The 24,568-nt window shown below is 42.1% G+C and overlaps 1 protein-coding gene across 1 annotated transcript in view; it reads right to left on the reverse strand.

Moving 5' to 3' along the window:
- VPS35 (VPS35 retromer complex component) overlaps positions 1-24,568 on the reverse strand; it is a gene marked incomplete in the record, with an annotated part of 134,781 nt that overhangs the window by 19,169 nt on the left and 91,044 nt on the right. Inside the window, 2 exon segments of the mRNA XM_077452409.1 lie at positions 2,419-2,598; positions 18,301-18,423. Coding sequence (XP_077308535.1) covers positions 2,419-2,598; positions 18,301-18,423 — 303 coding nt within the window.

The following is a 24,568-nucleotide window of genomic DNA, read 5'->3' on the forward strand; positions in this document are numbered from 1 at the left end:
AAAATGTTGTGGATGTTGCCCACCCGGCCGCATCATTCATTCACAGTTTCCTGCATGAACTACAACTACTTTCAGCCACTGCAGCTGACTTGTAGTTATGAATGAAATGTGAGGTCACTGACGAGCACTCTTGTAGTTTATTCATAAGTTCCACAGCTTTCAAACTTGCGGCTTGTATGGAGCTACGGGCTGAAAGCTGCAAGGCTTGTCTGCAGAAGCCGGACATCTCACCCCTGATCCACTGGTCGCCGGTGCAATGCTTTCAAGGCTCCTGCGGGGAAAGAATAATAAATGCACTTTTTTTTTTCCTGCTAAAATATGTGCATTTGTTATTTTTTCTTGAAAAGCTGAACATCATTTAACCCGCAAAACACCAAACCAGTATGCTGTAACCATGCGCATCGTATGCAATTGCAAGGCTGTTGAAGTGTGATCCCATTCACTTAAATGGGTTGCATTTTGCAGTATTACGACCTGACAAACACAACAGGTCGTTTCATTTTTCCTGCGTCCGCGAAGCAAAGATTTGCAGCCACAGCATGAGTACAGCCCTGAGCAGCTGTATGCCCCAGTTTAGGTGGGAGGAAAAACCTTGGCTCATCGTCTGCTCTTACCAGCCATCCAATAGCCTTGTGAACAAGCCATAAAGTGACAGTCTATTCAAATATTAGCTATACTTAAACCTGCTTCCACCCACATTCTAAGTCTATTCTAACAACCACACTAAAGATGTGTATACTTACCTATTCTGAGGGTGCTTCAGTGTAGAGGAGGGGCAGCTGTCAACGGATGCCCTATTGTAAGCCTTTGGGCGATGTCACCGCATAAGCATTGCAGCCTTTGTCGACAATCTCTCCTCTACACAGAAGCTGTCGCTAGGGTGATCATGTGACCGTACCGGAGCACCCTCAGAATAGGTAACTATACATAGCTTTCCTCCATAGGGTAGTCAGAATAGACTTAGAATTGGGGTGGGAGCAGGTTTAAAGTGATACTAACCTTTTGGGGGGGGGTGTTTGGTTTAAAAGTAACAAACAAGTCATACTTACCTGCTCTGCACAAAGCAGCCTGGATCCTCCTCTTCTCGGGTCCCTGGCCAGCACTCCAGGCCCCTCCCTCCTGCCCCTGACAGCAAGCAGCTTGCTATGGGGGCACCCGAGCCACTGCTCTGTGCTTCCATTCAGACAGTGAGCCGTGGCTTGGCCTCGCCCTCTCCTCACTGGCTCACTGAATTTGACAGCAGAGGGAGCCAATGACACCCTGCTGCTGTCCCAGCCAATGAGGAGTGAGAGTCTCGCACAGCAGCCGAGACTCTCATACAACACTGGATTGAAATGGGGCTCAGGTAAGTATTAGAGGGGCTGCTGCACACAGGTTTTTTTATCCTAATACATCAAGATCAAAAACCTTCTGCCTTTAGAACCACTTTACGCCCACCTTCATTCAAAGTCTAACTACCCTATGAAGGAAAGGTGTGTATACTTACCTATTCTGAGAGCGCCTCCAGTCTGGTCACATGATCGGCTCCCAGTGTAGAGGAGGGGGCAGCCGTCAAGGGATGCCTCATAGTAAGCCTTTGGGCGATGTCACCGCATAGGCTTTGCAGCTATTGCCGGCGAACTCTCCTCTACACAGAAGCTGCCACTGGGGTGATCATGTGACCAGAGTGGCCTCACAATAGGCAAGTATACACATCTTTCTATCATAGGGTAGTTAGAATAGACATAAAAAAGGGGGTGGGAGCAGGTTTAAATTTTAAATACAGCTAGTATTTGACTGAACGTCTACTTTAAATATGAAAAGAAAAACATGGCTCTTTTTACTAGGCATGACAAAAAGGACAAGAAGCAATGGCGAAGTTTTAAAACTTTTAAGAAGGTTTAGCTTTTAAGAAAAATTAACAAACAAGATTTAGGGTCCTTTCACACGGGGCGGATCAGTTCTGATCCGCCCCGTGGATATCCGTTTGCTCAGCGGGGATCACTCAGTCGGTCCCCGCTGAGCAGGGAGATGACAGGTCCGTCTCTGCACACTGCGCAGGGACAGACCTGACACTATGGGAGATCGGATGACGACGGACCACAGTGCCCGTCGTCACCCGATCCGATGATGGATGGAAAAATAGCTTTTTCCTCCGTTACACTTTTTCGGATCGGAGCGGGTCGGATGTCAGCGGACTTGTCACCGCTGACATCCGACGCTCCATAGAGCTCTATGGAGCACCCGTTCAGGTCCGCCTGAAAAACTGTCAGGCGGGCCTGAACGGAACGTCAGTGTGAAAGGGGCCTAAATCTTCAGGGAACAGCAATTTCCAAAGTCACAAATCTATAACAGAGAAGCCAGACGAGGTCAGATCAGCCAAAGTGACAGCCAGAGAAAAAAAAAAAAAAAAAAATGAAAGACACAAAAGGTCATTACCTGAGACATGAATTCATAGGCTACCGTCTCGTGGTTCTCGAATCCAATTTCACCGGCTGCCAGGGCCCCTTGGAGGAAGAGTCGGAGGGGCAGCTCGGCCAATTCGGCTTTAATTAAGGCGCTGATGGTCTGGTGCGCAAACGAGAAGATCTTCTGACACTTTTTATCCCACTTGTCGTCCTGTCCAGGGACACAATGAAAGGAAAATGATAAAGAGCACAATAGAAATACCACTCCTCTCTTTAACCAAATTCCAAATTCCGGCATTTCTCTCCTACATTTAAAAATATATATTTTTTTGCTATCAAACTACTTAGAAAACCCAAACATTTTATACATATTTTTGGAAGCAGAAGTCCTAGACAATAAAATGGTGGGTGTGGCAATTTTTTTATGTCACACGGTATTTGCACAGCGATTTTTCAAACGCAATTGTTACTTGTAATGAATACACTTTAATTAATTTTAATGCAAATAAATAAAAAAAGAAGAATAAAGCAATATATAAACCAATTTGTTTTGGAAAATGTAAAAGATAATGTTACACCAAGTAAATAGTCACCTAACACGTCATGCTTTAAAATTGCGCATGCTCGTGAAATGGCGCCAAACTACAGCACTTAAAAATCTCCACAGGTGATTTATAATTTTTTTTTACAGATTACCAGTTTGCCATTAGAAGAGGTCTAGCACTAGAATTATTGCTCTCACTTTAACGTTTGCAGCGATACCCCACATGTGGTACAAAACACTGTTTACCTATGTGACCGTCACCTATGTAAATTTTTGCTTCTGCGTGCGAGCGCGAAGGGGCGGGGGAGCTTTTCCCATCATAAGGCTTACCTATAGGTAGTGTAAATATCTCCTAAACCTGTACAGTTTAGGAGATATTTACATTACATGCAGCCGGTGACATCACTGGCGCATGCGCTCTGAAGGGACAGCCACCGGCGCCGTTCTTTCTGAGCCCTGTGCTGTGTACGGCGGTTCAATGCGCAGGAGCGACGTCATCGTGGCTCCGGCCAGTCGCAGAGCCAGAGTCCGCAAACCCGGAAGCAAGACAAGTGAACACTGAAGCGGCTAACCTATCCCACACCCACACAACAACTGTCCCCGAGCCACCCCCACATCAAATCATTCTCTGCAGCTATTACATTTTGTACCACCACCCCCTCCCTTTAGAATGTACGCTATACGAGCCGGGCCCTCCTGTACCTTTTTGTATTAAACTGTACTGTAATTGTGTCCCCCCCCCCCCCTCCATACATTGTAAAGCGCTGCGTAAATTGTGTATAATATAATAATAATAATAATAATAATAAAAAAGTGGCTGCAGCCAGGGGCGGACTGACCATTGGGCCACTCGGGCACTGCCCGAGGGCCCCATACCACTAGGGGGCCCCATCAGGGTTGCCAGCCTCAGTAAAACCAGGGACAGTATGTAAAAATGTGTGGGTTTTTTTACATCTGTCTCTCAAATGTCCCTTACCGACATCCTTTTGGTCTAAAAATCCAGAGATTATAGCTGCCCCACCTCTCCAGTACCTTCTTAGCCAATAGAAACATGTCTGTGTATACTGTGTGATTATATACTGTGTGTGTGTGTGTGTGTGTGTTTGTATATACTGTGTGGCCCCATAATCTCCTATTGCCCAGGGGCCCCATGAGTTGTCAGTCCACCCCTGGCTGCAGCACTAACATTGCAGAGCTGGACTAGCTTCGTTTTAAGGTAATTTTCACATAATGTGCCAGCATGCGATGTATACTAGCACATTATGACTTTACCTTGCAGGACGAAAAAAAAAAACCCACATCCAGCGGTATACAATCTCTTTCATTTTTGTTTTTTAAAATTAACACTGTCCCATTAATTTATTTTATCACTTTTTTCCTATCACAAGAAATGAAAACATCCCTTGTGATAGAAATGGGGCATGAGACGTTCTCTTTATGGAGACATCCGAAGCCTAAGACACCAAGATCTCTCCTCCACCCTGAGAGATGAAAAAAAAAATTTGAGCATTTAAAAAAAAAAAAAAAAAAGATCTTGGCTTTCCAGAAAAAGTAATGACAGTGTTTACATCTGCCAGAGCCAAGAGTGATGTCATGACTTAGCTTCCTGGCCTCCCAGGATCATAGAGATGGCCAGGGACCATCTAGTCCCCTCCCACTACCCGTAAAAGCAAATCCATCAGCCGCTAGGATGGCTTTTACATGACAGGGAATTGCTGGCTATAAAACAAAAAAATAAATAAAAAAAATACCAGGTTAATGTCTGTAGCTGCAAGCATCAGCCAGATATCTCCACTTCAAGTCCATCACATCCTACGGGTGGGAAGTAGTTAAAGTAAAGAGATCAGCCGTCAGCCACTGATAGAAATTCTTTAAAAGTAGACATAAATGCAATCACAAAAAATAAATAAAAATCTTGTATCAGTTTTAAAGTGGCTGTAAAGGTTTTTTGTATTAAAATAACAAATGTGTCTGCTCTGTGCAATACTTTTGCGCAGAGCAGCCTCGATCCTCTTCTTCTGGGGCCTGTCCCGCCGGCGGTCCAGGCTCCTCCTCTTCACTGGGTGCCCCCACCGAAAGTGGTTTTCCATTGGGGCACCTGTGCAGGCTCACTCCCGAGTCACGCTGTCTGTGTCAATGACTGGGCCCCGCACATACCCACCCAGCCCCCCCCCCCCCCCCCCGTGTCACAGGATTTCATTGACAGCAATGGGAGCCAATGGCTCCTGCTGCTATCAATCTGTCCAATGAGGAGAGAGACAGCAGCTGGAGCCGCTGCGCTCGCGCCCATCGCTGGATCGGATTGGGTTCAGGTAAGAAAAAAGGGTTGGGGGGTGCAAGGGAGTCGCAGCAGCACAGAAGGTTTTTCACCTCAATGCATAGAATGCATTAAGATGAAAAACCTTAATGCCCCGTACACACGATCGGAAATTCCGCCAGCAAAAGTCCGATGTGAGCTTTTTGGTCAGAAATTCCGATCGTGTGTACGCTCCATCGGACTTTTGCTGGCAGAATTTCCGCCAGCAAAAGATGGAGAGCAGGTTCTCCATTTTTCCAAAGGAAAAAGTTCCGATCGGAAATTCCGATCGTCTGTAGCAATTTAGACGAGGCAAAATTCCTACGCATGCTCGGAAGCATTGAACTTAATTTCCTCGGCTCATCGTACTGTTGTACGTCACCGCGTTCTTGACGGTGAAAAGTTCAGGAGAACCTTTGCGTGACTGTGTGTATGCAAGCCAAGCTTGAGCGGGAATTCCGTCGGAAAAACCATCCAAGATTTTTCCAAAGGAAATTTCCGCTCGTGTGTATGGGGCATAAGGCTTTACAACCACTTTAACATGTTCATGCCAACCTGAAAAGGGATTTTTATCTTTTCAAATCTTTATAATTTATTAAAGAAGGCATTACTTTAAACAATAGCTGCCGATTTAAAACTATCAAAATCCCCTTTTGAAAATGTTCCATCCAAAGTCATTTTTTCAGGAGCTTCCTGGTATAGGGTGACCGCTTTCTCGCAGTTGTCGTCAAATCTGTCACATGTGCCCCTAGTGGTGACTACAAGCAGCTGCGCTGACAGACAACCATGCAGGCCTAGTCCACGGTTGTCACCATCAAGAAGCTGGTCTAGCACAATAATGGCAGTGTGTGACACGTTGTCCCTATCAGTATCACTCCTGCATGATCACATGCACCCCTGATGGAGATTAGAAGTGTTGGTGATGACACACATTTCTCAGCTATGGTCCACTGTTGTCACCAATTGGAAGCAATAATGTGCAGCCAGCACTGGAGCGACTGCATATAGATGGGGGAGGGGGATGTGACAGTGAATTTTTACTTAGCAAACTAAATGGCACCCAATACATCAACTTTAATCTTGGATTACTTAAATATTTATAACAGAGTTTCCATGCCGATACAGCCGGTAATTTACACCACGATAAATTATTTTTAACAGAAGGAAGATGGAGGGAAAAAAAAAAAAGCTTTCAATAAAAGGAAACCTGTCAGGCAATAAATACATTTGAAAACTGTCATATCTGGCAAATAAAAATAAAAATAAAAAATTGCTCCTTTTGGCAACTTTCAGGATTGAAGATTGCTTGGGCACAGCGCTCAGTGCCTCCCTCTGACCGCTATACAATATCGGACATATATAGTGACGTGGAGATGAGAGGGGACCAATGGACACCGCAGGGGGCCCAGGAGGTCTATACACTGAAGTGTCCATCATGAGGTCCTATTAGCGGGTTGTACTCCAGCAAATTTTTAATGGTGCTCACATATGCAATTCTACCCCAACTTCGGCTGGCCAATGGTGGATCTTAGATTGATCCATAGAGGGATCTTTTTGTGAACACAAAAAAAGCAAAAAACGGACTCCTCCATCCACAGAATCAAGGCGGATAAATCCTAGATGGATGATACGGTGAAAAAGTCACGTAATTTGTGATGCAACGCGTATATATATAACAAATATATATATATATATATATATATATATATATTTGTTCCATTTTTTTTTAGATTACTTTTTTTTTAATTTATGTTTTATTTTTTTTATAGACTGTAACCAGAGCAATACAGTGGTAGCATAGTAACATTGTAATACACTGGGGAAGTGATGAGGATTTTTTATTTTTTTTATTTACTCACTAGGATTGCTTATACCAGTGAATTTCATTGGTATAAGCAACCATTTTTACTGAATGAAATGGAATTAATTCAGCGCTTAACATTGTGGTTAGCTGTTATTGGCCTTGTCTATACCATGTAATCACTGCGACCAATCACGGAGATCAACACAGTAGTACACAATGGGCGGCATGAATGAAAGCCATCCATTGTAATTGGTCACATTGATTGCATGGTGCCAGCAGCAGCCGGTACACTGATCGGTCGTCCGCCGTGTCCGGTGGATACAGTGGGCGACGGATCACATGGCAGCGCCGCCCGTAGAGCGCATTCCGGGAAGGACATCCACCGGGAGCGGCTAGTGCACCACGTGGGCGTCATTCGTCTATAGTCTGCTAGGGAACTGGTTGTAAATAAGATTGTTACTTTGGGGTTCTTCACCCTCCCCCCTCCACCGATCTGTCCATTTTTTTTCCTCCACTGTTCTATCACATCACAACTTTTACAAACCGCAGAAGAATTTGGAGGTGAAACAAAGTGCAGCAAATCAATAGGCAATTACTTAGACAATAGCTATAAGGCTGCTGTAAAAATGTTCATTACATGAGCAACACTTGAAGTCCTGAGGTTTTTCATTATCTCTTTAGAACAAAAGTTGAAAGTGGCGATTCTGGGTTGCCATGGTAACTAGAGACCAACGACTTTAAAGTCTCCAGAACTTTTTTTTTTTTCTCGGTCAAGGATTTTTTCACACATGGTTTAGCGACAATGCACCACACCGCTGTTCAGAAACAGGAATGAGGTGTCACTTTGTGCACTACCAATAAAGTTAAAAAAAAAATAAATAAAAAAAAAAAAAAAAAAAAGCCTCCCCTGATTGCAAAGCCTCGTTTTTTTTTTTTTTTAAAACAACAAACATGTTATACTTACCTCCTCTGTGAGGGTGGTTTTGCACAGAACAGCCAAGATCCTCCTCTAATCGGGTATCTCTTCACTGCTCCCAGCCCGTCCCCCCTTTGAGTGCCCCTCAGCCAGCAGCAGCTGGCCGCATCATTCATACACGGAGCTACGTGTATTAATGAACTACAAGCCCTGACATCCTTTGCGGTTGTCGGCTTGTAGTTCTCAATGAGCGCCGTGGCAGTTCATCAATTCTTCATCGACGAGATGTACGGGCGCAGAGATACATTGACAGGTCTGCAGGAAACCTGCACCAGTGATCTGCTTTACAGGCTCCAAAAAAAAAAAAAATATATAATAATAATAATAATAATAATAATAATAGATGCACTTTTTTTTTACCTGCAAAAAAATGTACATTTATTTATGCATTATTTTTTTTAAGAGACACCTGGGGACCTGGGCAGGCGGGCGGCCAGCATAAGAGCGATGGATGGGTAGATATAAGAAGAGAGCGGAGCAAGCAGAGATAACATCTCTCTCTGTACCCCCCCCGCTCTTCCGCCCTCACAGCCGGTGTCCTGTCAGCCTTGATGACATCGCTCACTGACCGCCCCGCATCACCACTCTCCTGCCTTCATTCCGACCCCCCCCCCCACTGCACAGAGGCCTGCCTCTGTGCTAAATGGACCAGTGTTGCAGTGGTGGCAGGCAGTGTGGCAAGTGTCATTCTGCATATGGTGACAGGCAACATCACAGGTGGCGTGGCAATCGACATTCCACATCTGGTGACAGGCAACGTTGCAGGTGGCATTGCAAGTGACATTCCGCATCTGGTGACAGGCAACGTCACAGGTGGCGTGGCAAGCGGCATTCCACATCTGGTGACAGGCAACGTTGCAGGTGGCATTGCAAGTGACATTCCGCATCTGGTGACAGGCAAAGTGGCAGGTAGTGTGGCAAGTGACACATTCAGGGCTCCCACCGATTCTGCATTATGGTGAGTTGTACTATTTCATTTATCACTACAATACAATAATAGAAATAATGCGCTTCAATCACCCTGACACCATATCAAACATGGTGCCCTGATGGTGATGATTGAAGCACCAACACCAGCCATTGCCCGTGAATAAAGGTTAAAACACCACCCCCACCCCGACACAATTTTCTTCCACGCAGCCGGTGCCAAAAAGGTTGGGGACCACCGTTTTAAAACAGAAAAGTGATCTGTTTTTTTGTTTTGTTTTTTGTTCCAGTTTTCTATGTTAGTAAATTAGCCTTGCTGCTTTGAACCTCTCCCAGAACTATTTTGTATTACTGGCAGAGAAGCAAAAATAAAAATATAAAAGGTCACTGTGTATTCAAATTTCTACAGTCCCAACCAATTTCATGCATGACGCTACTTTTTAAAACATGCAGGGATTTTTTTTTCCCTTCTTTTTAAAACTCCAACTAAAGCACTTCAAGGCTGCCTGCAAAATGACAATCAATTTACAGCAAAGTACAGAAATATTTAGCTATTTACTGAGAGCCTAAAAATAATCTACACCGACATGAGACCAACAATGGCAGAGGATTCTGAATGAATATTAAAAACGTGAACATAATTTGTCTTGAAAGATAAAAGCCAATATTTGTATGGAAATTAGGCAATTGCCATTGGTGAGGTGAGTACACTACGGATAAAAAAAATAAATAAAAAAAGTGTCCAGAGCCTAATCACTTTGAACCACTATGCACACAGGTACTTTTTTAAATTTTTCTCACACATTGAAATCTGTTGAAAAATTACTTGGAAACCCCCGCCAAAAAAATTATATATATTTTCTAAAAGCAGAGACCCTAAGAGAATAAAATGGCAGTTGCAATTTTCTATGTAACGTTATATCTGTGCAACTGTTTATCAAATGTATATTTTCAGGAAAACAAAAAAATATACAAAAATTTAAGAATTTTAGTGCCACACTTTTTTTTTTTCCCCCAAAAAAATTAGGTAAAGAGTTGCGTTGAGCAAATAGATATGTGTCAAGCCTCAGAAAAAAAAAAAAAAAAAGAAATAAAACCGCACATGCCCATGAAATGGTGAAAAATACAAAAAGTACCCAAAATTGTACACAGGCAAGGCTTTGAAAGGCTTTACAGGTTGTCATTTTAACCACATTAAACACATTTGTCGTTCCAGGTGGAGGTCATATGATGTCCTCCTGGAATGGGTAAAGCTGGTAAAGACATCCCCAAAAAGACTTGCAGCTTTAATTATAGAGAAAGGTGGTTCTATAAAGTATTGACTCAGGGGGGCTGAATATAAAATGCCCCCCCCACATTTTTGTAAAAACAAAATTGAAAATCATTTATCATTTTCCTTCCACTTCACAATTATGTGCCACTTTGTGTTGGACTATCAAATAAAATCCATTGACGTTTTTGGTTGTAACATGACAAAATGTGGAAAATGTCAAGGGGTATGAATACTTTCATAATCAAGGTACTGTTTACCATAGTCTGGGTTAGGGTCCTTTCACACGGGGCGGATCAGTTCTGATCCGCCCCGTGGATGTCCGTTTGCTCAGCGGGGATCACTCCGCCGATCCCCGCTGAGCAGGGAGATGACAGGTCTGTCTCCGCACACTGTGCAGGGACGGACCTGTCACAGCGCCGCTCTCCCCTATGGGAGATCGGATGACGACGGACCGCAGTGCCCGTCGTCATCCGATCCGATCCGCAGACGGATGGAAAAATAGCTTTTTCCTCCGTCACACTTTTTCGGATCGGAGCGGGTCGGATGTCAGCGGACATGTCACCGCTGACATCCGACGCTCCATAGAGCTCTATGGAGCACCCGTTCAGGTCCGCCTGAAAAACTGACAGGCGGGCCTGAACGGGACGTTAGTGTGAAAGGGGCCTTACTCTCCTACAGACTAAACAATATATACACAGATTTGGCTTATTTTTTTGCCAAAGAAATGTAGCAGAATAAACAGAATAAACGTCTGGCCTAAATTTATGAAGAAAGATTATTTGCAAAATTTTACAACAGAAACAGAAAAAAAACAAAAAAACAAAAACACAGTGGTGATTAAAACACCACCAAAAGAAAGCAGACAGCTCTATTTGTGTGAACAAAAGGATAAAAATGTAATTTGGGTACAGTGTTGCATGATGGCACGATTGTCAAAGTGTGAGAGCGCTAAAAGCTGAAAATTGGCCTGGGCAGGAAGATGAAAGTGCCCGGTAGGCAAGTGGAATGTATGTCCCTTGCTAAAGAACATCATTTTTTTTATATTAAGTTATGGGTAAAAGTTTTAACTGACGTGTACCCTAAAATTACCCTGGTGTGTGCCGCAATTGTTGGTTACATAAAATGTGCGCACTCTGCTTGCAGTTCCATTTTCAGCTGTGCGCGAGACAACAGGGGTGCTTTTAAATCTATTTTTTCAATTATGGTTATTTTATTATGAGAACCGCCACTGCTGACTGTAAATGTGTGCCGCCTAACTGTAATATGTGGTGCGATCAGGAGAGCCAGAAGGCATCATATTTTACCCCTTCATGCCTAAGCCTTCTCTAAAACTTGTTGCTTACAAAAGTTAAAATCAATATTTTTTACTATAAAATTACTGAAAACTCCAAACATTATAACACACACACAATATATATATATATATTATATATATATATATATACACATATACACACACACACACACACACACTAATATATATATATATATATATATATATATATCTATATCTATATATATATATTATATATATATATATATATATATATATATATCTATATCTATATCTATATCTATCTATCTATACACACACATACATACATACATACATACACACACACACACACACACACACACACACATATATTATATACACACATACATATTATATATGGGGGTCAGTGACAAACACACGGATCCCAGAGACAGCAGGGATTGTCCGTATTGCGCAGCGCGGCTCGCGCATGCACAGTAGGGAACCAGGAAGTGAAGCCGCAAGGCTCCAATTCCTGATTCCCCCATACCGAAGATGGCGGCGGTAGCACCCAAGAGCTGAACGACAGAACGGCTTCGGGTGCCGACATTGCGGGCACGCTGGACAGGTAAGGGTCCATATTTTAAAAGTCAGCAGCTGCAGTATTTGTAACTCCGGAACTCCCGCTTTAAGATACAATGGGGGGTCAGTGACAGAATGTTTTTTCACCTTCATGCATAGGATGCATGAAGGTGAAAAAACATGAGGGTTTACAACCCCTTTAAAAAAAAAAAAAAAAAAAAAAAAAAAAAGGTAGAGGAGAGATCTGGGGTCTATAAATAAGGTCTGCTCCAAAAAGAGGACCAGTCATTCCTTATTGCTAATAAAATGGATGTTTACATTCCTTGTAATAGGAATAACAGTGTAGAAACAAAATAAATAAATAAGGGAAACATTTTTTAAAGCGCCCCATCCCTCTGTGCTCCCACGCAGAAGTGAACGCATACGCAAGTTGCATACGCATATGTAAATGATGTCCGTACTAAATGTGAGGTATCGCCGCGAACAATAGCGCAAGAGAAATGAGTCAAACACTAGACTTCCCCTGTAACTCTAAACTGGTAACCTGTAAGAAAATTTAAAGTGTCGCCTATGGAGATTTTTAAGTATTGTAGTTTGTCGCCATTCCATGAGCGTATGTGCAATTTGAAAGCATGTTAGGTATCTATTTACCCGGCGTAACATCATCTTTTATATTTCACCCCAAAAATTGGATATATATTGTGGTTTTTTTTTTTTTGTTTTGTTTTTTTGCATTAAAATTCATGAAAGTGCACTTTATAAAAAAAAAAAAGTGATTGAAAAAACGCTGCACGAATACTGTGCGACATAAAGAAAATTGCAACAACCGCCATTTTAATCTCTGAGGTCTCTGCTAAAAAAAAAAAAAATAATAAAATAGGTGGACACCACATCTCCCAGTCGCAGTCTGAAAGTGTTGTCTAAAATTAAAATTCATTAAAGTGCATTTTATAAAAATAAAAGTGATTGAAAAAACGCTGCACGAATACCGTGTGAATTAAAAAAATTGCAACAACCGCCATTTTAATCTCTGAGGTCTCTGCTAAAAAAAAAAAAAATAGGTGGACACCACATCTCCCAGTCGCAGTCTGAAAGTGTTGTCTACGGCGGCCATATTAGGTGATCCTGTGTCCTAACAGAAGTCCACCCAAACTGAGGATATCCTGCTTGGCACCACTGCAGAGGTGCCGCTGATCGGGGACATGCGGCGTCCCTCTTATACACACCCCCCCCCCACAGAGCCTGTCGCACCTCCAGTTTGAGAATCCTTGCTATATCAGGGCTATCCATTTTTTTTTTTTTATGATTTTAAGCTGGAGTTCAGCTATAAAATGATTAAAGCCAGCCAGTCAGGCAAATAGTAGTGTAAAAAGCTTACAGCAACGGCAATGCTTGCATAACCTGTAGCAGATGATTTCTTTAAATTGCATTCCCATGCGATGGTCGGGTGACAAGCTGCAGTTAAACTGGCAGATTCTTTCCCAACTATGTTTATAGATCAGCCTGAATGATTATCCACCTACCATCAAATGAGTTTTAAAACAAAAGCTTGTTCTCCTGTCTAGGATCTGAAAAACATTGCAATCTTAAAAAACTTATTGCAATCAAAACAGGAGACAACAATCCCCTAAGGCACCCTCTTCCCCTGCTTATAACATCCATGAGCAGATCAAAGACAAGTGCTTGATGTATTGCAGGTACTGGCGCCTAATAGAAAGAAAGTTCCAACTCACTCACCAGAAGTCAGGGACAAAATAATCACGATGAGAAAAAATGTTTACTGAGCACACGTCAATGGAAAAAAAAAATACTTTTGGTACTTTTTTATTGCATTTTTCTATTGTATCTAAATATATTTTTAACCACTTTAAGACCAGACCTTAAAGCGCTTAAAAATATATTTAGATACAATAGAAAAATGCAATAAAAAAGTACCAAAAAGTATTTTTTCCCATTGACGTGTGCTCAGTAAACATCTTTCCTCATCGTGATTATTTTGTCCCTGACTTCTGGTGAGTGAGTTGGAACCTTCTATGAGGCACCAGTACCTGCAATACATCAAGCCCTTGTCTTTGAGCTGTTCATAGATAACCAGACCATTTCTCACACCTTTTTATTTTTTACAGGTAAAAAAAAAACAAAAAAAAAACTATTTTTTGCTAGAAAATTACTTAGAACCCCCAAAAACATGATTTTTTTTTTTAAGCAGAGGCCTTCGAGAATAAAATTGTGGGTGTTGCCATTTTTTTATGTTATGCGGTATCTGCACAATATTTGTGGGAAAAATACACTTTATTTAATTCAATTTTTTTTTTATTGTAATGCACAAAAACACAATACAATAGCCAATTGTTTGATACGATATAAAAGATGTTACAAGTAAATAAAAACCAAGCATGTCACTCTCTAGTTTTACGCATGCAAACTGCGCAAATGTTATTATCCATAGGTGACGCTTTATAAGCCATAACCGCTTACCACTTTAGATTTTCCCAGGTGGTTTGGTGCTAGAATTAGGGCCTATGATGATCGGACGTTAGCAGGGATGCCTTACATGTGTGGGACGATCGATGTTTACATATGCATGAGTGCAGGGGGAGTGCCTTAAAAATGTTAGCATTTTATTACATTGTTTTTACATTTTACTTCTTTTTTTTTTTAGCACTGTTATTATTATCGCAGGGAATATAAAATATTCACGGTGATCACAATAGCCAGTGACAAGTACTCTTTAATAAATGATTTGGGGTCTATTAGACCCCAGATCTCTCCTCTGCCTTTAAAAGCTCATACCAAGATTGGCATTTTTCAAACACTTTTAATATTTAATTTACAAACGGAAGTGATGAAAAGCTAATTTCTTCTGGTTTCTTAGACCACAGAGATGATTAGAGCCAATGCAGTCTCTGATCAGCTCTATGGTCAGCTACACTCGGGTCTCCCGGAGGGACGGGAGAGCCAGAGAGAGCAGAAGAAAGTTGTGAGGTGGGGCCTCCATGGATCTGACTTGTTTTTTTAGCACATCCCACAGATGTTTGATTGGATTGAGGTCTGGAGAGTTTGGAGGGCAAGCAAAAAACTCAAAAACTTGTTTTCCCTCAAACTGTTCTTGAACCGTTCTAGTGGTGTGGCAGGGCACATTATCCTGCTGAAGGAGGCCACTGCTATAACATTCACATGAATGGCGGGACTCCAGGTTTCCAAGCAGAATATTGCCCCAAAGCATAAACACTGCCTCCACTGGTTTACCTTCTTCCTACACTGCATCCTGGTGCCATCTCAAGTAAGATCTTATTGTATGCTTACATTGGTCCAAGCTGCATCAATGTAAGCATGCATATCTTCTATCTGAGGGGTCACTGAGAAAGCGGGCAATCACTGTAGTAGTCAGCGTTCCCGATGACGTCATGCTGACGAAACGCGTAGGGAAAAAGCTTCCATCGTCAATGTGTCACTTTCCGTTTGAAGCTGTGGAGCACATATTGTGCTGGACGTTCTGATTTTAAATGCTTTCTGAAAATTGAAAGATTGGGAGTATGTTTCCAACTGCATAAACAAAATAAAAGGATATAAAGCGGTATTATGTATGCTATGGGGTGCAATCTTTTCTCTGCATGTGGACGAGACAGGGGTTTTTAAAAAGGGGAAGGAGAGGAGAGTTACATAGGAGGCATGGATCTGGGATCTGCTACAAAGTGGCATAAATTGTGAATGTGGGACGTCCCCTCGAGGGGAGAGCTTTTTGGCGAGTGCAGCACCACAGGGGGAGCACAAAAATGAAGCTCAGGCGTGAATTTATGATAAATTGAAGAGCACCTGTCACCTGATTCACTGAATATTTAAATAAGGACCATCTGTGTACATATCAAGGATTGATCATTTGTCTGCATATCTCAAAGATTGATCAACTGTTTAACAAAAAGAGCAATAGTCACTTTATTTATAATTGTTTTCCACTTATTTTTGCACGTTTCAAGGTCCATTTATATTTGGTTTGGGATTTTTTTTATTTCTTTTTCATCTTTATTATTTATTTATTACATTTTGAGAAATATGAGCATTTGCTATATGCCCTAAGAATAACTATTACAAATATAAAGAAGGCCCAATTAACTGCGTACATACTAGGCACCAACAATTAGTTTGCATATATCCAAGATTGATCAGCTGTTTAAAAGAGCACCAGTCACTTTAATCGCAATACAGGTATTTTTAAATTTTTTGCATAAATTTAAGGTCTATTGATTTCATTTATTCATAATTTTACTTATAGATTAGGAATACGTGACACACATTTCAGGAAGGATTATTACAATATAAATAGGACCCAATTGAGCACAAATATTTCACATTAAAAGGACACGTTCACTTATAGCAACAGAACAGCGCCACACCTACTACCCCAATCAATCCAATCAGCGCTGCTACAGGGATAGCCGCAATCTCCCAGGTCCTGTACTGAGCAGCCTTTCCTCTGCATAATAACCCATAAGGGTCACTTGTTTGGGACCGCTGTCATTCCCAGAACTTTTTTTGTTTTTTTACCAGTGATTACAATGCATTCTCTGATTGAACGATGTGGAGATGGTGGCATTTCTGCCAACCTCACCATCTCATCTAGAAAACCTCTTCACTAAAAAAAGATGCCCTGTAAATTATTACAGGCTGTCTGAGGGCCTATCCAGAAGTAAGAGAAACAGCGTAGGGTTGGGACTGCAGGCTTGTAGTCCAACAAGAAGTAACACTTCCGCTGGCCGGGGAACCAATTATAGTCGAAGGTAGAGGGGAAGCTATCGCCACTAAGGGACAATCCACCTTACTACTGGAGACCAGTGTTAGTTATCTGATCTGAGGCCAGTACCAGTGTTGGAACAGGAAGGGGCCATCCCCAAACTGTTCCCACAACGTTGGGAATATAAAATTGTCCAAAATGTCTTGGTATGCTGACACCTTAGCCCCTGTACACACGGTCGGATATTCCGACAACCAAACCTGTCGGATTTTGTCCGAAACTGTTCCATACACACGGTCGGACAAAGTTGTCGGAAACAGAACGTGATGACGTTATTTAGTTACGATGGGACTACGTTCACGCTAGTAACCAATAGCGTTGGTGTAGGAATTTGATCTGAGCATGCGTGGCACTTTGTCCGATCGGAATTCTCTACACATGATCGGAGTATGTCCGATCGGAGCATTTTGTCGGAAAATTTTACCAACAAGTTGGAAAACTTGGTCCGTCGGATACTCCGACGGAAACAGTCCGATGGGGACCACACACAGTCGGAATATCCGACAACACGGTCCGATCGGACACATTCCGTCGGAATCTCCGACCGTGTGTACAAGGGCTTAGAGTTCCCTTCACTGGAGCTAAGGGGTCAAGCCCAACCCCTGGACTGAAAAAAAACCCACATCACAATCCCCCCCCCTCCACCAAATGATTTGGACCAGTGCACAAAGCAAGGTCCATAAAGACATGGGTGAGCGAGTTTGGGGTGGAGGAACCTGGTTCTGAACAGATTTTAACTTGAAACCAACAAATGTCAGAAAAATGCTTATGCCCTGTACACACGGTCGGACTTTCCGACGGAAAATGTGCGTTCGGATCGTGTTGTCGGAAAATCTGATCGCGTGTGGGCTTGAACTGACTTTTTCCGTCGGAATTTCCGACAGACAAAGTTTGAGAGCTGGATCTAAAATTTTCCGCAACAAAATCTGATCGTTTTAATTGCGTTTGTGTGCCCTAAAATTAAACTTTAATTGTTCGATTTCTTAAACCTCTGTGGTAATATTATGTAACATTAAGAAATTTAACCTACCACTATTTTCGGGGTGTGTGCTTTCAGAAAAAAAGTTTTGGGGGGGGGCTTATGCAATCTTCAGGCCTAAAATTTTTATTTTATTTTTAAAAAAAAGTGTGAAAAAGCAAAAAACTGCTCTGGTGGATTAATTGGGTCTGTATTGGGGCAGGAAGGATTGCTGATCATGTGACCACTGACTGGTAGTCACATGATCGGGAGCCGGTGCCACTGGCTACAGATCATTAGTGGGGACCAAGAGCCGCCAATGACAGCGCGCTCTGAGCTCACCAACATCGGCAGCCCAGTAAAGCAGCATGTGGGCAATAAAGCCCAACCTTTTGCCATCTCACATGCGTGTTAAGCAGGCAGCAACAGTTTAAAAGCCCCAAAAAACAAACTAAAAACTTGTCTTGTAAAGTTTCATACAAGTAGATCACAAACCATTTACTCACCACTTTGGAATTCTCCTTGTATCGGAAAGCAAGCTGATAGGCTGCAAACACTAAAGGCGGTAGCGTGTAGCGAATGCGCTGGTTCCCGCCAGCACCAAAGTGCTTCCGAGCAGTATTCAGGATCTGAAAAGAAAACAGACATATGAATATTAAAAATAAAAAAGTCGGTATAATACAGCCAGCAAATGCAGCAAGTCGTGACAATTTAGTAATTTGCTGTATTGTGGAATTGAGCTGAGACTGTTCTAGACAAAAACAATGGAAAACAAAAGCTAAAATACAAATTTAATGAAGCTACGGGGAAGATATGCGTGTTCTATAAACAGTGGGCACATCTGTATTTTACCAATAGTGTGCCATGTACTAGAGCCAGATTGCAGCTGTTTCTTCTGTGCAGAGGATGAAAGCTGCGATTACTTGTCATTGGCTTCAGTCCCATTTCTTTTCTTTGGCTCCAGGCAGGAACGCAATGTAAGATTAAGGCAACAGCAAGATAAGGAGGTTCTCCTAGAAGGGTTATAAAAAGGTCACTGCACCCTAAATCAATATTTCACTGCTTGCTAGATGCTAGAGCAGCCATTCCCAACCACGGTTCTAGGGTTCCAGGTAGGGTTGCACCGATCACCAATAGAGTATTTGCATAAGTATCGGTACACGTGCAAATGCACTGATACCTAAACCGATATTTTCAGGCTCCGTTCTTTGAGCTGTTGACAGCTGAAATGTTAAATAAGTCTGGTAATTGGAGCTGTCAAAAAAAAAAAAAAGCAGCCAATGTTTGTTGACATTGCTCAGCCACTGAAACACAAAAATTAAAAGAAACATTGTTTCTTTTTGTATCTTTCTGTTTCTTCACCTGCAGATCAAAGGGATGAACAAATGTTCCTCTGTTTAACCCCTTATTAACCCTCAACTTACTCTAATCAGCCTTAATTAACTCCCTATTCTGCTCTATTTCATTATTTTCTTGCTTTTTTATTTCTGGTCACGTCTATTTTATAAAATGATAAATAATGAAAACTTTTTTTTTGTTTGCTTTGTTAGTGAATATTTTTACACAAATATATTAACATATATTTTACACATTTCACATTGAAAAAGCGCAAAATGTATTATTATTTTTTTTTTTTTAATGTATTTAGTTTGTAAATAACTTTTCAATACTTTGTACCATTGCTGACAGCTGAAGTGAAAACAAAACAGTTAGGCCTCTTTCACATGTCCGATCCGTTCAGGTCCGCCTGTCAGTTTTTTAGGCAGACCTGAACGGATGCTCCATAGACCTTTATGAAGCGTCAGCTGTCAGCGGTGACAAGTCCGCTGACATGCGACTCGCTCCGATCCGAAAAAGTGTGTGACGGAGGAAAAACCTACTTTTCCATCCATCTCCGGATCGGATTGGGTGACTCTGCAGTCCGTCGTCATCCGATCTCCCATAGGGGAGAGCGGCACTCTGACAGGTCTGTCCCTGTGCAGTGTGCAGAGACAGACCTGTCATCTTCCTGCTCAGCAGGCATCGACGGAGCGATCCCCGCTGAGTAAGCGGATGTCCATGGGCAGATCATCACGGATCCGTCCTGTGTGAAAGAGCCCTTACAGTAGGTATCAGTAATTGGTATCTTCTTAAATTTTTATTGGTGAATCCCTAGTTCCAGGTGTTGGTCGGGGTTCCTTGGGCAAGTTCTGCCTCTCAGATAAGCAACCACTGACACCAATGATCTTTTTAGCTATCTGTAAGGAGAGATTTTTCCCAATGAAGTCAAAAGTAAGGAGCATTCCTCCCCAGTGACCATCACACTAATGTACCGTGAGCTTTAGGTACAGCAATTATTAGCAGGGGTTGCCTGAGACTGGCAAGGGTTCCTTTATGCTTCAATATGTTGAGGAAGGTGGTGCTAGAGGGTTAGACCGCCTAATGATTTCTTGCTTTACTAGATTTTGAATCAAAGCTCAAATTACAAAATCATAACGGACATTCAGAGGGTATAGAAAAGAATCACATTTTGTTACTTTTCGGCCTGAAATGAAGACAGACACTGTTTTGTTTTATCCTGGGGTATTTACTAGTGCAACTTATAACAGCCAAGTAAAAGATACAAAACCAACATGTCAGAAAAAAACAAAAAATAAAAAACAGCATCACTGAGTTGGAAAAAGGACCACCCCCCTTGTGTCAGTATTTTGGTGGACCACCTTTTGCTTTAATTCCAGCCTTTAGTCTGTTGGGATGTGTCTCTACTAACTTTTCACATCTAGACTTTGCAATATTTGCCGCTCTTCTTTGCAGAACTGCTCAAGTTCAGATAAATTTGATGGTGGCCGCTTGTGGACAGCAGTCTTCAAGTCATTCCACAGATTTTTAATGGAATTCAAGTCTGGGCTCTGACTGGGCCATGCAAGGACATTCAACTTTTTCTCCTTCAAACACTGCGTGCTCATTTTTGCTGTGCTTTGGGTCAATGTTGGAAGGGAAACCTTCTCCCCCCTCCCCCATTGGACAACTTTCTGGCAAACGTCAAGAATTTGACAGTATTTTGCCCCATCCATTTTTCTTCTATCCTGACAAGTGCTCCAGTCCCTGCTGCAGAGAAACACCTACATAACAAGATATTACCACTTCTACACCTTACACTGGAGCGGTGCACTTGCAGGGCGGTCAAAAAAGTCCTGCAAGCCACATCTTTAGAGCGCTGTAGGAGCGGTGTATTTACCGCTCCTAAAGCACCCCTTCCCATTGAAAACAATGGGGCAGCGCTGCAAACCCACCTGCAAAGCGGCGCTGTAGCGGTGCTTTGCGGGCGGGTTTAACCCCTTTTTCGGCCGCTAGTGGGGGTTAAAACTGCCCCGCTAGCGGCCGCATAGCGCCGCAAAGACAACGGTAAATCGCCACTAAATATAGCGCCGCTTTATCACCAGTGCACGCAACGCCCCAGTGTGAAAGTAGCCTCATTCACCCCAGTTCTCTTGATAAAATAATAATAAAAAAAGGTACAAACTACAAAGTTTTACTAGCTTGTAAACAGGGCATGGCTAAAACGGGGCTGCAAAGAGACATTAACATTTAGCAAATTACTTATTTCAAGATGCTGCTACGAGGATTTACTGCAGAGATGCCGATTTTTTTTTTTGGCAAAAGCGAAACCTAATTGGACAGGTCTAAATAGACGGAGCTCCTGGGAATGCCAATTATAGCCGTAGCTTGAGAAAACGCGTAGGCTGTCCTCACTGGGAGGTTATAGAGAAACGTCTTAAAAACCCAGCGAATGGCGTTGATATGGTAAATTAGATCGGAATGCCGAAATCTCAATGAGGCATCCCCCCCCCCCATCCAGTTTTTTTTCTCTTAGCACTCCCAGAACATGAAAAGAATTCACCGGGGGGGCAATATTAATGTCATATATGGCACAGCAAATTGCTACCTAAGTAATATGTAATTTTCTGTATGGAAAATGTGGAACTGCTGAGAAGTTAACATGGGAACAAAAAATGCTAAATGTATGCAGAATAAAGACTGGATTTGAAATTAAAGAGAGAGAAAGGAGCGGCGCCACTCCTGTGCAGCAAGTTGGTTGAAATTCAAATTGTAATAAGCCTAGTATGAACTCACATTTGAGTAGAACATGAATGGTACAAGTTTGGCGAGGGCTCCTGTGGTCCAGCTGGGGAGCGGTGGTGATCAGCAGTTCCCAGGGGGCTCCTGTGGTTCGCGAGGCTCCAAGGCTGAAGAGAGTCACACAGCAGGCGCGTTAGCAATGTCAGACGGGAGGCGTGGTCGTGCTTGCAATCGGAGCACGTGTGCTCCTTCGTCAGGCATATCTTCAGGAGGTGCCTGATGAAGGAGCATGCATGCTCCGAACTGCATGCACCCCCGCTGTATGACTCGGGAACTCAGCCTCAGGAACCACCGGAGCCAACAGGAACTGCTGACCTCCACTGCTGCCCAGCTGGACCACAGGAGCTCTAGCAAAAATTATACCATGCATGTTTATCCTACTCAAATGTGAGTTGATACTGCGTTTATTAAAATTTGAATTTTAACCGACTTACTGCACTCAGAGTGGCGCCGCTCCTTTCCCTCATCTATGTTTAGAGTGGCTTCTGCTCTCCACAGCTGATTGATACAGAGCAGAACCTCTAAACACAAGTCTGGTCCTAGCAGTTTATGACCTTTGCCTATTGGCAACCCCATGACTTATGGAACTGTTTCAAGATCAGCTGCGTTTTTAGAGCTCCATTTTTATTTAAAAACATACATATACACACACATTATATATAATTAATATCCACAACAAATATTAACAAATGAATGAATGGATGGATAGGATCTTACAGAATAATTGAGTTGTAAATATAAATACATATTCACACACACTAATATATATATATATATATATATATATATATATATATATATATAGAGAGATAGTTAGAGATGCATACACACACATATATACAGTGGTCATCAACCCTGTCCTCAGGGCCCACTAACAGGCAGGTTTGCAAGATAACTGAAATATATCCCAGGTAATATCATTTGCTGCTCAGTGATTGCAGTATTCTAGTCTGCATCTCCCCCAAGGTAATACATAAAACCTGGCCTGTTAGTGGGCCCCGAGGACAGGGTTGATGACCACTGCATATATTATATATGAAAAGCGATCTGATGGCCTATCTCATTTGAGGCCAGAAAATGCCAGGATAGTATTAATACCCCCAAATTAGGTGTTTAGGAAGAGACATGGTGCAATTTTTAAGTTGTCATTATTTTTGTCTCTTTTTCTGGAAAGTGACAGTATGTAAAAAAAAAATAATAATAATAATTTTTCTTTTTACATAACTCATTTGCATAAATGATCGCAAGCGGTAAATAGAGTTCAATTCACAGGGAAAAACAAAAAACTGTATTTACAGCAAAATTGTCTAAAAACCATGCAGTAAGCTCTTAAAGGGGAATAATAAAAACATCTTTGCCATTCTGAAGCTTCCCTCCAACCACTTTGCATGTTAGTTTATGTATACTGTGATTCTGTACTTGCCAAATATGCTGCAGAAATCTCCCCCCACTGAGTCTGGCTGCAGCCACTATAACTGTGGGCAGCTGAAGCTGCTGCCTGTTTATTTCCTGGATTTACACACACACACACACAGAGGCACACCTCCAGCTCTCATTGGCCCTCTTATGACTCACCCCCCCCCTCCCCCTCCCTTCCAGGAAAACTCTCAGGAGAGAGAGAGAAAACTGTGTATGATGTCATAAGTCTAGTCTTTTTACCAGACAAGAAACAGGAAGTGGGCTGTATAAGGTAATGTTTTTACTATCCAAAAGTTAAAACAAGGGCAGAAGATTTAATAGATGGAAGATGAAAAAATGACTGAAGGTCTGCTTTAAATCATATTTGCAAATGGACCAGAGAGAGAGAAAAAAAAACCAAAAAAACACAAACACATGAAAAACCAAAAAACAAAAACTGCGCTTCGTTCAATACAATACCAGAAAGGCACCTGCAACATAACCATGTGATATATTTACACAGTAAAGGAATAAAGAAAAAAAAATGCTGCACTGGCAAAAGTAAAAAGAAAAAAAAAAAAAAATCAATAAGTCAATTTGAAAAAGCAAAAATGTGAGAAGTCCATAAACCACTGGGATGTTTCAGCTGCACTTGTTAACGAATGTTGCGAATCAGTGCGCTCAATATAAAAAAGGTCCAAACCAATATTTATCACCGGCGTTTTTGCTGGCAGTATCACATGTGATATTTGTCAAAAAACAGACACTACACCCCACCAAAATAGCGGTTTGCTAAGGAGCAGGTCGGGAAGCCGGCCGTTGCCTCCTTAACAATGCAGGATTCATCAGCTGTCAGCGGGTTCCCTGCCGACAGCTGAATGTAAAATAAACATACCGGCAATTAAAAATGACGAAAAAATAAATAAAAAAATAAGCAAAAATAGTTTCCAGACATATACAAATACTTGCCTAAGCCACAGTGCCCACGCTATGGAACCTCTGTATATACTGTATTCCTAACTCCAGAGCCTCCATAGTAGGAGCACATATAAGATTCGATAGATTAATGGCAGGTATACCTGGAGGGAACCCACCCCTCAAAAAGGATGGATTGAAATTTAACGGGTTGCTGTTGAACCGGTCAAATTATGATCCCTCAATGGCAAGCCTAAGTGGCCCATCATGTGAGGAAGGGGTTGAGGGTTTGGGGGAAGGGTGGGGCCTGGGGGTGTTGTGTCAGTGATCTCGCTACAGTGA

Source organism: Lithobates pipiens, unplaced genomic scaffold (genome assembly GCF_037356315.1).
Source record: "Lithobates pipiens isolate NorthernLeopardFrog02 unplaced genomic scaffold, aLitPip1_a1.2 Scaffold_10, whole genome shotgun sequence".
NCBI classification, from domain to species: domain Eukaryota; kingdom Metazoa; phylum Chordata; class Amphibia; order Anura; family Ranidae; genus Lithobates; species Lithobates pipiens.